This window comes from Topomyia yanbarensis, chromosome 3, assembly GCF_030247195.1.
Source record: "Topomyia yanbarensis strain Yona2022 chromosome 3, ASM3024719v1, whole genome shotgun sequence".
Classification (NCBI taxonomy): domain Eukaryota; kingdom Metazoa; phylum Arthropoda; class Insecta; order Diptera; family Culicidae; genus Topomyia; species Topomyia yanbarensis.
In genome coordinates, this window is record NC_080672.1 from 223,080,024 (window position 1) to 223,095,796 (window position 15,773).

The 15,773-nt window shown below is 37.1% G+C and overlaps 1 protein-coding gene across 6 annotated transcripts in view; it reads right to left on the minus strand.

Annotated features, from left to right (window-relative positions):
- Positions 1 to 1,333: 1,333 nt before the first annotated feature.
- The window catches only part of LOC131687829 (uridine-cytidine kinase-like 1), a 521,941-nt gene continuing 507,501 nt past the window's right edge, over positions 1,334 to 15,773 (minus strand). For 5 of the 6 annotated variants that reach the window (XM_058971920.1, XM_058971919.1, XM_058971917.1 and 2 more), the window contains 2 exons: positions 1,686 to 1,767; positions 1,334 to 1,626 (listed from right to left, as the gene is read on the minus strand). In XM_058971920.1, the coding sequence (XP_058827903.1) occupies positions 1,382 to 1,626; positions 1,686 to 1,767 (327 nt within the window). In that variant the 3' untranslated portion in view covers positions 1,334 to 1,381. The remainder of the gene's footprint in view (positions 1,627 to 1,685; positions 1,768 to 15,773) is intronic. The other variant, XM_058971918.1, reaches the window with a different exon arrangement.

Genomic DNA, 15,773 nt, shown 5'->3' on the forward strand with positions numbered 1-15,773 from the left:
ACAATTCAAGACTGTGGCTCTTTAGGTCAGCTGTGGTTCGATGTTGTGTGTCCGTATGCGACTTCATCATTTTTAGCAGCTGATCTTGTAGATAGATCATTTTGCGTGTGTCGACCTCTGTCCTAATAATGTGCTGGCAGTCCGCACACACAGGCACCATAAATGCCCGGATAAAATTTTCCTGATTACGCTGCACACCTACACAGGCAGCATGGTACGATCTGCTGCAAAATTCACACTTCCAGAGGAAGCGGTCGTCGTTTATGTTGCAAGTTTTTACACCGCACTGCATTATTTTACTATTACTTGAGGTTCAATAGCACTATAACTTACGAGGCACGCGCGCGATGTTTGTTTACGTAGGTAAAAAAATACTAATTAATAAATTACTTGCGGAGCGCTTGAAGAGGCGTCCGCACTCGTTGACTGTTCGAGCGAAAAAAATTGAATTGGAATATTGCAGTATTATTTGGCGCCCTTTTTCAAGCAGACATGAAGAACGAATAGAATCAGTACAAAAACATTTTTTTATTATTTGCCCTTCGTAAATTAGGATGGACAGTATTCCTTCTGCCATCTTATGAAGCGCGCTGCTTGCTTATCAATATTCAAATTCAAACATTAAAGGAGCGTCGCGAATTTGCAATGCTTTCATTAATTATATTAATGCATTCATTACTAATATCGTTTTGCATCGTATCGATTCAGAAATTTTATCCAAATTGAACTATTATGCACCCTCACGACAGCTACGAAATCGAAGTATATTTCAATCACTCCTTTTCGCACAAACTATGCAAAATATAGCCCCATAAATCGAATGATGACTTTTTATAATGACTATTGCGACTCAATTGATTTTACAATGTCTAAACTGAAACTAAAACAATACACAAAAGAAATTCTAATGCGTAAGAGGATGATTCTGTAAAAGCCGAAATTACTTCATTTATACTAAATTCACGGATTATGCACATTAGTAATTAAGGAAAAGTGTAGTCTACATCGATTGACGAAATAAATAGATATATACTTTTTGACGTTCAGTACAGCACTCTGTTTCACTATATGTGTATTCCTTTTCCAGCTATATTTTCCACATACCAATTCTGATCAACAGAGAAGTGCTGGTCAAACGATTGATGCTACCTGAATACCGTCATTTTTACCAAATTGAACAAGAATGTACACTTATAGTACCACGTAATAAACTGGAATATTTTGAAAACTACGCCGAAAGAAAAGTGTCAGAACGTAACAAATAACAAACAAGCACATATTAATTGGTAAATACCTACCTGAATTCTGTTTGTACCTCACTTAATGAAACACATTTATATATTGCCAATTCTGGTTTATATTATTCTGTTAACTACAGTATTTATTCGTACAATACTTCAGAGTCTGTAGGCTCTGTGCCGAAGTACCTATCTCCAAAATTACCAATGCCAGGTATAACGTAGAACTTTTCGTTGATTTCTGGATCAAGTGCGGAAGTTACTATTTGAACATGAGGAAATGCATATGCGATAGAATGAACTCCGATCTCAGCCATTAATAGAGAAACGAGCATAATGTTTTGTTCCGGCACATCATGATCTAATAGTACACGGATGGCCATTATTGCTAGAATCATTTATTCAACAATAGAAAATAGGTACGGTTTGATAAATAATATATCTCACCTGCAGCACCTGTAGCGACGGTGGCATCCATTAAAATAACTCGATAATCCTTGATGTCCTTCGGCAAACGTAGGTAGTACAACTAGAAGTAAAACTCAAAGTTTAAAACTAATAATTCGAACGTGTATAACATTATGTATCAATAATAAGCGATATTGAAAAGTCCGCCGGCGTACTCAACTTTTTGCAATATTGCCGTCCAATAAAATTTGGTTTTGATTATGCGTGTATGTGTGTGTTAACCATCCTATCTCCCACTGTCCGGCAGCGGTTTACAGAAAAAAGTTATTTCCATGTATTTACATACATACCTGCAAATAACTTCGTTCCAGGATTTAGGTAGGTGCTGGCTCAATTAATTTTCCAATTAGCCATTTCGTATAAAGGGAAAACCGTGTTCCGAGGTAATCGTTCCTTCAACCAGCTCCGCCTTAATGTAATGTTTGTATCAAATAGATTTTAACATAACAATAAGACTTTCGATTCCTTACATGCGAAAAATCGACACGCATTTAATAGCCGCTCAAACGCGTACTAACTATTTTTAAACCGAACTAACTTTTAAACCGGCCCAAACTATTTGGTAAGCATTTTAACGACATTCAATTAGCTAGAGATTACTGGGTAGGGAAAGTTATGAAACTTAGAGCCATAGTACTCAAGTGAGAGCAAGGATGTGAAGTAAATAGATCGGAAAACTAGAAGTGGCAGGGTCATTAGAACAGGCTTAATATCGTACGGGATTAATCTTTGCTTCTGTTAATGGGGGTCGAGCCTAGGCAAAATAACTACGAATCACCCGAGTTCACTGACATGTGTCCTGATAAAGGTAGACGTGTCTATCTTTACCGTGACAACCGACAAAAATTAAGCCACGCAAGATCACCATTGAAAACCTGTCGACGATTAGCATCATTAACAGAAGACAAAGATTAAGCCCGTACGATATTAAGCCTGTTCTAATGACCCTGCCACTTCTAGTTTTCCGATCTGTTTACTTCACATCCTTGCTCTCACTTGAGTACAGTGTGGCCACTTTTGAATGAGGTCAGATCCGTAGATTTTGAGTTTACCCGCCAGAATCCAATTTTTAACGTAAATTTGGATTCTTTTTCAATCCCAATTGATGTAGCGTTTTGTTATCTTGGATTTAGTTTTTAACTTTCTCGTGTTAATAAAAAGCTGAATTAGAGCCCTGGGGCGTTTTTTCAGCAACTTCACTTTACCCTCCGGCACTCGCGCGAATGGCTCCCCGAATGAGCAAGGAAGAAAATTTCGTTAGAGTTTCGGAAGGTGTTGCACAAAATACAACGACGCGAGTGCCGGAGGGTTAATACTTTTCAGTTTTAGATCAGGAAATAGTTGATATTTTGTCTTTGGAATTCACTCAGATACAGGCCGCATGAATGAAAACCGCGTAAATTTCAAGATCCGCGTAAATGAAAACCGCACAAATTTCAAAATACGCGTGAAAAACCGCGCAAAAAACCGCGTAAAAATGTATTAATCAGTTTTTCTGTTTGCATTTGAATTATCAAGTTATGAAACAACATAAGTATGGTTAAAATATTCTCTCTATAAGGCCAGTTACATTTCTATGTATTATCGCGAATAATTAAAAAAAAGTCACTTCCTGATTTTATTTGCATATTATACTTTACACATAAAAGAACTAATAACGACTCTGTTTTATAGGTTAAAGGACCGTACAGCTGTGCTGCAGAATCTCAATAGCTGGTATATGCGAGAAACCGAAAATATGGAGGTTCAATTTCTGAGAAATAATTGACTTTAGGAAGATCTCACATCAGCATATTTGCGATGTTTAGAAAAATATAGATTAGCGACATGAATGGCAGATCCCGGCTGACCAAGATATCACGAATATGGACACTGAGTGATCTAGCTCGGACATTTAAGGAATCTTATTACCAAACAACATGCTCGATGTCTTGGTAACTCTTGCCATACACGCATATTTCACTATCAGTGATTCTAATATGAAGCAGATGTGCATAGTGTGTATAACCAGCGAACGTAGATGATGCGGACTCCTGCGAAAATTCTCTTCCATGGACGTGTATTCTATGCAGAACGTGTAATCTGAATGTGAGAGAAACACACGTAAAGGAATTAATACTCCCATACTCAGTTACAGAGAATATAGTTATTTGATACAATCTTTTTAAGTTTCATAGGTAAACACCATGCCAAGATCAAATTAATGCGCGAATAAAATTAATTCCTTGCTGACATTTAGTCTAACGATATCGGATCCGGATGTATCTTTTTGAAATGCATTATGAATCGAACTACCCTTCGGGTACTTAAATGCGAAACTTCAGCGATCATTCTATCCTTTATTAGAAGTTGAAGTTGAGCTGGACCATGCTTCATTGAGAACCAGCTCAATTTCTTTCTTGGGGAACTCGATACGCGATTTTCCAGCCAGAGTTCAAAAATGTTCAAATATACCTTGCATTGTTTTTCGCAGATCTATAGCTCTGTGACAGAAATCACGGCTTATGGAAACAACAATTTATACAAATAGTTATTTAAAATTGTACGAACTTATACGTTACTTAGAACTAACGGTGAAGTTTATTCCAGATAACAATTGCTACAGAATCGTATGGTCCTTTATTGGCCAAGAATACACAAACCAGTCGCTCTTTATTGCGTATGCTAGTTGAATTTTCGCCGAAAACAGCGTAGGAAAATCATTTGTACCCTTCCCGTTGCGAAAGGCAAATTGAATTTTGATAACAAGCCGTTTACCTTCATCCAATTGTCTGGGTGAAATGCAATCGACCGATACAAATTGTGGTCGAATGCTGGTTATATATGAATAACAATGTTACATGTCTCCTGTCGCGGGGACCAATGCCTTTCTGCAGAAATCAGTTGTATGAATTCAACTATCGACTCTTTGTCGGATCATCAGATACTTCTGGGAATTCATCGTTAAATGGGAGTAAATTATGTAATTCCACGGAGACAGGTCACGTATAATTTTCTGCATATAAACGGAGTACTGGCATACCTTTCTAAAGTTTATCTCGTCGAACTACTTCGTGTGCTCGAAAAAAACTTATTTGAAAAAATCCAATCATCATTTCGTTGGCATGACATTCTTGCCTAAGGCTATGTTCCAATTTTGAGCGAAAAAGGCTCACCTATTTCTCGAGTGCGGGATCTGCACCAACGACATCCAGGTTCACAACTGAACAGAACTTTAGTTGTTTTCTTTTCCTGCAAACTAGCTACATACCCGGTTATTTGTAGTCTGCTGTACATATAAGCCTTTCATGTTTGCATACCAGTTGATAATCAATTTCCGTCAACGACCGCACCTCATATCTGAATAGAGCAACAGGGAGTATCAGCGATATGTATGAAAAGAGTTTTGTGTGTGTCCATAGGCTGCGGAACTTTAGTTGAATACGTAAATCGTAGAAGATGCCATTTACAGCAGCAATCCGCTTTTTTCCCACGAATGTCTACTAGTCTTCCAAGATGTATGAACTCGTGGACAACCTGTTGCCGCGTCAATTTCTATCTCGGAACTAACACCGTGCTGGCGATCTGGTTCTCTATCAACTACAATTTATTTTATTTTACCAGAGTTTATACTCAGACCGATATCGGCAGCCTCTCTTTTAAAAGGCAAAAAACCACTTCCACTGCTCTACGGTCGACTACAATGGTGTCTAAGTCACCCAGAAACCAAGAAGCATGCGGGATCTTTTAATGGTAGTTGTGTTCCTTTCGCACAGCTGTTCTTGGCATCGCACTTTTAATCACTCTTCAACAACAAATCAGAAAGTGCATTGCTCAGCTTCAGTACAGCAAGCGTCACAGACGAGTAGGATGTTTAATAGCCAAAGATGTAGCTTGTTTTTAACATAAACTATTCAATTTGTCGGGAAGTCAAGTTCAAACATTATCTGAGACCACAACTGATTTTATTGCACTGAATCATGGACTACCTTAAATTCCACAAACAGATGATAAGTTCACAAGTTGTATTCACAAAATATAGGGTTAGTCTTCTAAAGAGCAATTATTAAAATCGAGAGCCCTTACGTAGTTGTATTGGTTCGTATTGGTGTAAAAAATTCAATATTGAATTTCCGGATATAAATATAGATAGATAACTCAATACAGATATCCTAACAACTTCTTCGAACATGTTCAAAGTTATTAGAGTTGGTTTCAGTAACTGCACAAATTTGAACAAGATTTTCTGGTTCCACAAAATATCCCAATGTTTGTTTCAGCTTCAGTCTTCTGACCTATAATATTAATCCGATTTTCTCGATGCGAATAATCTGTTGAGTTTATCGGTGATCTGTCACACTATCGCAAGAAACAAAATTAAGTTCAGTTACTGGGTCCGATAACATTTTATGAATTTGTTTATCATCGAAGAAATTATTCAAGTTTTCAACCTAGAGTTAATATTGGCTCAAAGGTACCCATAGTATTCCCCATTCGCCTTCATGAGAAAAATGCCCTCATCGTCCATTATAGGAATTCGCGTTGCTCTGTACTTCAAATGAACGAACTATACGAACTTTAATTTAAATGTTCTAGATTAAATACCAGTCAAATTTTGGAGAAATATAATTCGGGATTCATGTGTATTCCTACTCAAATTCATCAACCGATTACGATTCGATTGGCTTCGGAATTCAAAACATGCATGATTGTCTATTTGATGTCATGAAATCGAATACGTATTATTTTTACTAAACTTCCGTAGAATTCTGAAGAAATTTTGAAAATTCCGTAGATTTCACGAGTTAATCCGTAGATCCGTAGAAAGGACAGAAATCCGTAGATCTACGGGAAAATCCGTAGGGTTGGCCACCCGGTGCTTGAGTACTATGGCTCTAAGTTTCATAACTTTCCCTACCCAGTAATCTCTAGCTAATGTCGTTAAAATGTAAAAAGAAAATGTGACTAACATAGTCTAAATAAAAAAGGAAAAAACTATTTGGTAAGCTTTAACCAAACGATGCTGTCATTTATAAGGTTGCGTTCTGATCTGCGGTACACGACTAGGGTTCGCAATACCGACCCTTTTTGGCGAGAACCGGTACTACGGTACTTAAGCCCTCAGTACCGGTAGTACCGGTAAAGTACCGGTACTCGAATATTTTTTTAAAAAAATCGAAAAAAAGCTTCAAACTGAAATTGAATGCTCAAACTGACGATCTTATTCTCAGATGATTGATTTTTGCTGATCAAAAAACATGATTATTGTTTTTATTGCTTCGGAATGGCAAGATTCATTTCACAGAAGATATTTTTCGTATGGGGCACTTTCTTTTATTTCGAAATCTAGGCCACTTTGAAATCAATGACTGCTAAGTGGTGCGACTTTCGTCGATTAACAACAGTAAATCAAAGCGAGAATGGCAGTAAATCCGAGCAGGTTAATCGCATTTCCTCTCTTGCTTTTCTGAAAATTGGTTTCGGCCTTTATGTCGTTTGCCTACTATTCTCTAGCGCATATCCAGGCTCTTTGCTTTCCTGTAAACTATGGAGTTTTGCTGAATTTTCCGATCACCAATAATTACAAATCGCCCCATTTGAAGCAGTTCACCAAGTCTAAAACTGTTAGCTACTAAATCGCTGTTCGTTCTATTATAGATAAAGGTTTAAGAGCAAATCAAATACAGACATGACTTAGACCATAGTCTTATTACGCGCCACCCAGTGAATAATGGAAACCAATCGGAATGTCGCTAATAAAACTTTACCTTTTAGAATTATTATGATGATGGCCCCACCTCATTCCCACACAAAGGTGTTATCTCAACGATTTATCTAGAAGGCAAATTAATATAATTAAACGTTATCTTGCAGACCGATATTTTGAAACAGGTCCCCCTGCAGAGTTAACATATTTGTCATAAAAATTGTATAGTACCGCAAATACCGGTGCTGGCTTTTGTTCAGTACCGGTATTACGGTACCAAAAATGGGTCGGTATTCCCGGGATTTTCGGTACCGGTATTACCGGTGCTACAACCCTATACACGACAATGTTAAAAAACAACAAATTCATGTTAAAGAAAATGAGTGAATTAGACAACATGGAGAATTGTTTTTCATTCCGATATTTTCTTGCAGTAAAATAGCTTTTCTTCGTCATATGTCTCGTTCCATAGCGTGTGAGAACAATTTTGTCAACATGTAACCGATGTTTTTTCTGAACTTATAACTTTAACTTAATGGATAGTTTGAAGTTGGCCGATGATGTGCAGCATTTTGTAGTGACATAATATTTAATGCACAAAAGAAAATAAGTTTGAGATAGTTGAACCATCGTTTGGAACTGGTGCCATGATAGTTATTTTAAACTTTGATTAAAATATTGGTTAAAATATTTCAATTTTTAATTTAAAAAAAACTGTGAATGTCATTCTAATTGAACCCGATACCTGTCGACACGGGGGGAGAATATTTATATTCGTTTCAAGCGAATTTTCACAAGTTTGAAGTAAATATCAATTATAAAAACCTATTTTAATCCACCTAGCGGTGCAATTGTGCCTTTCTCAATCATGAACCACGAGAATGTGTAGCGATCCGTACGAAATTTTATAAACATCTTTGGGGATACTATAGCTATCATTTGGGACTTAGTTTGTGAAAATCGGCCCAACCATTTCCGGGAAACTGATGTGATGTGAGCTTTTCCCGAGCACTTCCGGAACCGTCTATGGTGGTCAATGTAGTGAACGAAAGTTTGGTTGGCCGTCGGTGACCTAGAACAGCAAATTTAAGTTGTTTGAGAGACATTTTAGCGAAATTTTTTACCTTTTTTGCTTTCATCGGAGTATCGGTTTGAATCACAATTTGCTATGTGATCGCACGCCACAACCTATAACTCCGGAACCGGAAGTCGGATCGGGATGAAATTAAATAGCCATTTACGGGGACGCAATACTTTTCATTTGAGGCCAAGTTTAGTCGAATCGGTCTAGCCATCTCCGAGAAACCGATGTGACTGTTATTCTGAATTTAGATACTTCCGCCGGGGCTTCCGGAACCGATGATGGTGGCCAATGTGGCCAAATAGACTTTGAATGGATGTTAGTGACCTAATACTACAAATCGAAGCAGTTGTGGTCATATTTGCGAAAAAATTTCACCTCTATGCATTCATTGCAGAATTTATTAAAATCGACATTTTCTGCGTGTTCGTACTCATCACCCTGTAATTCCGGAACCGGAAGTCGGATCCATTAGAAATTCAATAGCAGCCTATGGAAACGTTGCACCTTTTTTTTGAGATAAAGTTTGTCAAAATCGGTTCAGCCATCTCTGAGAAAAATGAGTGACATTTTTGGTAACATACACACACACATACGCACATACACACACATACATACATACACACATACACACACACAGACATTTGCCGAACTCGACGAACTGAATCGAATGGTATATGTCACTCGGCCCTCCGGGCCTCCGTTAAAAAGTCGGTTTTCGGAGCAATTGCAATACCTTTCTATTGAGAAAGGCAAAAATTTCACCTTTTTACATTCATCGCAGAATTCATTAGAATCGAGATTTGCTGCGTGATCGTACGTATCACCCTGTAATTCAGGAACCAGAACTCGGATCCACACAAAATTCAACAGCAGCTGATGGACCTTACATTTAAAATCAAGTTTGTCAAAATCGGTTCAGAAAATTCCGAGAAACCGATGTGGACAAATCAACAAATTTTGTTTTGTAACCATACTCTTCAACTCGTAATCCGGGACAAGATGTCGGTTGAAAATCAAATTCAATAGCAACCTATGGGAATAGTATACCTTTCATTTGAATCTTAGTTTGTAAAAATCGGTTCAGCCATCTCCAAAAAACCGATGTGGACATTTTGTTAACAAATCCGCACATACACACATACATACATACATACATACATACACAGAGGCGACGCGTCGGTACGTTCAACCTGTTCACTGAACAGGTAGGAACAATCAGACGACCCAAAACCAAATTTGCGTTAACATTACAGCACTAGCACGTTAACTACTTTTAATGAAAGTAATAATCTCCGAACCTTGAAGTTCGATAATTTGATCTGAACGATAAATCAACCTAGCGTCTCCAGCAGTGCTTTCCTATGACCGGTTCAACCAGAAACATGCATGCATCTCGTACTCTAGCCGTATGCTCTAGAGGGAGCAGCTACATGAGCGACGGCTGGAATAGCAGCGTGAGTGTCATGGGCGAGGCTCTTTCTATTCTCTTTTGCGCCGGTTCAAATCAAATATTGAACCAGCGTGCATTGCTGCGATGTACATATGGGCGTTGGAGCTGTGTGCAAAACGAGAGCGCTTTATAATTTTCATTTGCGCCGTACGTTCATAGCTGTTGGTCGAACGCTTTTTTCTTGAGTAGCCTAACAAGATGTTTGGGACATACTAGTTACAAGCGCGTATGTATTTGGTTGATTCAACTATAATAATGAACCATCTACTTTTGCATCAAAGAAATTGTTTGATGTTTGCATTTACATGCTAAAAATATGTCTACTGTATGTGTAAAACAGACAAACTCAAATCAGAGGTTGTTCTAATCATGAACGCGTGGATGTTAAATGCCTGTTTACTACGATAATTTGCAAGGAAAATACAACATTCAAATTTCTATCAAACTTGAAAGAATTAAGGTATTTTCTTAAACCGGTTGACAAATGTTTCAATCTATCTTAAACAGAAGGACGAATAATTCTCGGTGTATAGAAAATAAGATTCTACATTGCAAGTTAACTCAAATCATACAACGATATATGTTTTAATCTCTTTATACATGGTTGTATTGCTTATGTTTCTGTTAAGAAATATTTTTCAATTCCAATTAGGTGGCAATCTTCTCGGATATGTTATATATTTTTTGTTCTTTTTCTGCGGTAAATTAAGCATTCTACAAGAAGTTTGTTGGACAATTCACAGGTGGGATTTGACAACAAATTTGTTTTGGTCAGCTCCAGCGAAATTTTCTGTCGACGAACATTTTTATTGGTCCTATTCGTTAGATGTTGGATGAAATCGACGACGAAAGAATCAGCTGAACAGGAACGTCTCATAGAGACGATTGTGACGTTTCAAGGGTCTTGGTGGAATATTGAACAGTTTGACGGTGGAACCACGCGTCGCCTCTGTACATACATACATACATACATACATACATACATACATACATACATACATACATACATACATACATACATACATACATACACACATACACACATACATACATACATACACACATACACACATACATACACACAGCCCTCCGGGCCTCGGTTAGAAAGTCGGTTTTGGAGCAATTGCGTAACCTTTCTATATGAGAAAGGCAAAAGAATAGTATTTAATTAGCTTAATCAGCATGAGTTCAATGTTATCTTCATGTGATTATATTTTGAAATGTTGGTGGAATGGGTTTAAAAGTGGAGGGAATGGGGGGTTAGTAGAGTGGGAGTGGAGGATGCGTCAGAAATCCTTCATCTTATTTTGGTATACGGGGTGGATGAAGGAAATGCGGGCGTGAGGGTGATCCAAGGGGACGGTAGTGATGAAGGAGGGAGATGTAAGGGCAAGGCGGGGGGGGGGGGCGGAGGGGCTCTGATGCAATACTCAGCTGCATATTTTGCCTTCCATTTGAGACTTGGTTTGAGAAAATCGGTTCAGTCATCACCGAAGAACCGATGTGACTTTATTTGTGGAATATGCCCGGAATTCCGGACTTCCGGAATCGTCGATAGCGGATAATATATTCAAAGAATGTTTGATTGGCAATCAGTTATCTAGATCTGCGATTAGAAGTAATTGGGTGACCATTTCAATAGTTTTTAGCCTCTGAGGTATTACGATTGTACCGATTTATATGGGAAATTCCAGTGTATCCTTACTAACACCCCTGTAACTCCGGAAGCAAGAGTCAGAACAGAATGAAATTCAGCAGCAGTCAATGGTATTACTGTATCTTTCATTTGAAATCAAGTTTGTAAAAATCGGTAGAGAATTCGTTGGGGAATGGGTGTGATATAAGCTTAGGAACTTGGCGGGTTCCCCGGGGGCGTCATGAACTGTCATAGGTGGCCAATGTGGTCAAAGCTGCTTTGATTGATCATTAGTGATCCAGACCCGCAAACTAGAGTAATGTTACATCAATTTTAATATGTTTTACATCATTTGAACATCATGGTAGTACCAGTTTATATGGGAATTTGCTGTGTGACCGCACTCTTCAACCCGTAACTCCGGAACCGGATTCGGGTCAACTAAAAATGCAATAGCAGCTTATGGGAGTATTTTTCCTTTCATATGAAACTAAGTTTGCGAAAATCGGTTCAGCCATCTCTGAGAAAATTGCGTGAGTTTAAATGACACACACACATACACACACACATACATACACACACAGACATTTGCCGATCTCGACGAACTGAATCGAATGGTGTATGATACACGGCCCTCCGGGCCTCCGTTAAAAAGTCGATTTTTACAGTGATTGCATAGCCTTTCTTTATATAAGAAAGGCAAAAAGGTTAGATCACAATCTTCGAATTAAAATTGTACACGTTTTTTCCAGCGAAGCTTAAATAAAAAGTAAACAAAGGTCAAACAAAAAAATAAACTTTGACACAATGATCAATTTAAATTCACAAGTGTTATATTTCATATTTTTGTTTGCACTGTGGCAGACAGAGAATATAGATATATTTCTGTAATGCACCAAAGCAGATTGGAACGATTTTATTTGCTAACAAAATTTGTACGATTTTATAAATAAAATAATAAGTACATTAAAACAGAAATGAATGTTTTGAGCATCCTAGTAATATATTTTTACGAACAAATATATTGATCGCCGTTGCGTTCGCAATCAATTTTAAAATATTTTTATTTTGATGTTTTATGTGAGTTTATTCATATAGAAAAAATGCGTATATTTAAAATCTTTTATTTAATCTTTGCTTAGGGTATTTATGGAGTTACTTTGTAAGCAGTTAACATTCTGATTCAATTTGTGAACTGGGAGTGAAAATAAGAAAATTTATGAAATAGTGCATTTTACGATCTTCATCCGATTGTCATTTATTTGGATCTATTCAATGAAAAAAAACTAATTTTTTCGTCATTTACTTTCTTTGATGTGAGATATGACAGATATATGGGCAATAATTCGTGATAACATGTTGTTGATTTATATTAAGGAATTAAATGATCCCACTTATTCTCATAGCGATATGTAAAAGAAAATAATCAAAACAATTCTTATTGCAGTTTTGATTCTAATTCGCAAAAACAACTTTGATCTGAATATGCGATAATCGGTTCGATTTATCCAAATGTGCTCTCCTGTAACTATTCGATGAGCAATTGGAATCAAGCGTGTAGAGAGAAGAAAAGAACAGAGAAATTAAAAAGGTTGTGTACAGGACACGACCACGGTGACATTAAAAATGTAGCTTTTTTCATGAGCGTGCAAATGAATTTTATCTATCACACATATCGACTCATGTTCTTGTTCACTCGCCTGTTTTCATATGTTACAATTTGCTATATACCCTCCCCATCAAAACATAATTTATTGAAGGTCTTTTAACAGTAATCTACTGATTAATCAAGTATCTCACTAGGTGATTGGCATTATTTGGCTGATCCATCTAGTAAAAATAGGCTGGTCTGTCCAGAAAATATATTCAAAAGAAAAGTTGCATATTGAGAGCTGTGATGAGGAAGCCCACGCCCGCCAACGGAAATATACAGATTCTCCATGAAATATGAAATTTTATTTTCCATTTAAATTTTCAATAATGTACTAATGAACTTAAGTAAACAATCTTAAGTTTAAGTATTTCTTGATCGATTAGTGGTGGATGAAAAGAAATTATTTGATAAATTACATTACAACGTTCGCACTACCAGTTAAAACGGGTTTTTATGCTATCTTAATGACATTTTTCTTGTTGCTAATTATTAAAACGTGTTATAACTCTGTAGTGTAAACATTGTATTATTAAACCAATTCTGCAGCGTTTTATGTTATATAGGTGTTTTATGTGGTAATAGGACTGACATAATTATATCTTCAGTACAGCGGTTTGTTTCATAATTTAAAACAGATTTATTTTAAAATTTAAATTAGTATACCCAACCGTTCTATTTGTTGTATATTTTAAAACGCAATTAGAACTGTGTTTTAAATACATAGGGTAGGACAGATATTCTGACTGGATAAACTGGGAAAACAATTTTAAGTCCAGTAACGCTTAAGACATGGCTTGAATTTGAATCGAAAAAGAATACCCGCTTAAACTGCTGCTGGGACGGTAAGTTCTATTTTAAAATTTTCCTTTTTGTGCAGTACGAAACAAAAGTGTTTGAAATTAGAAAACAAAAAGTTCTGCTGGGAATGTGATTGTTTCCGATGCAATTACACTCAGATTTTTCAAGCGGGGATACAGGCCGTGTAAATGAAAACCGCGTGAATTTAAAAAAAAACGCGTTGATGAAAACCGCGTAAATTTCAAAATCCGCGTAAAAAAACCTGAGTGTACTCTCCTATATAAAATACTACGCTGCTGAACAGTGCAATAACTACAGAAGCACGTTGTCAGATGCCTTACTGATAAAAAACATATAACCGAAATATGAAACATGAAAACCAATAGGCTCTTTACCCTACGCAGTTAAAAAGCGCCGTAAACATGGATTAACAAGTTACAACGCACACGCATGCATAAAAATAAATATATTTTTTTCAAACGCAAAACTCTTAAGCAGCACACACCGTATTGAATTAAATCCAAACCCACTTTGCAAATCATTCTGTGACACCGTGCTGGTACCCGAAAAATCCGCACACGGCCACCGCTGCCGAAAATGCATAGCGTCTACCGCTTATTGTAGTGCCCAGACGCTGCAGCCATGATCTTACCCGTTCGACATAAGAACAAAAACTGATTCAAACGGGTACGCGTCACCTCTATTTATAAACTAACCGTATATGGTTTAGTCACTTAGGTGCGAGAGTGTGCAAATGCCAACGTTACCGAAAATCGATAGCGCTTATTGCATCGCCCGGAGACGACGTTGCTCGTGTGGGATAAGAGCAACAACTGATTTAAACGGACATGCAGGGTTGCCACTATTTTTCAAAGAAAATCTGGCAGTTCAAATAAAAATGTCTGGAAAAATCTGTCACTTGACAGCGAGCACAAAGTCATCGAAATTTGGCATACATTTTGGTCTTCATAGAACATTAATCGATTTTTGTTTTGGAAAATATGACCCAGATTTCCAAAAATTGTGTGTAACAATCTCTATAATTTATAAATCTGGTAGAATGAGAGGTTTACCTTTCTGCTAAAGGCTTAAAAAACTCTAGCTGTGCCAGATAAATCTGTCATAATGGCATTCCTTCTGGGGTTTAACGTAGAATTCAGAATATCTGAAAAAATCTGGCAAAATTTAAAAAATCTGGAAAAATGTCTGGCTTGAACAAATGTCTGTTCAGTTAGGAAAAATCTGGAAGATTCCAGATAAATCTGGAACATTGGCAACGCTGCGGACATGCGTCGCTTCTATTTATGACTTTTCGTGTTTCATTGAGCAACTAAGCTGCCCTCTAACGACGGCTGTGTCCAGGGTTGCCACTATTTTTCAAAGAAAATCTGGCAGTTCAAATAAAAATGTCTGGAAAAATCTGTCACTTGACAGCGAGCACAAAGTCATCGAAATTTGGCATACATTTTGGTCTTCATAGAACATTAATCGATTTTTGTTTTGGAAAATATGACCCAGATTTCCAAAAATTGTGTGTAACAATCTCTATAATTTATAAATCTGGTAGAATGAGAGGTTTACCTTTCTGCTAAAGGCTTAAAAAACTCTAGCTGTGCCAGATAAATCTGTCATAATGGCATTCCTTCTGGGGTTTAACGTAGAATTCAGAATATCTGAAAAAATCTGGCAAAATTTAAAAAATCTGGAAAAATGTCTGGCTTGAACAAATGTCTGTTCAGTTAGGAAAAATCTGGAAGAT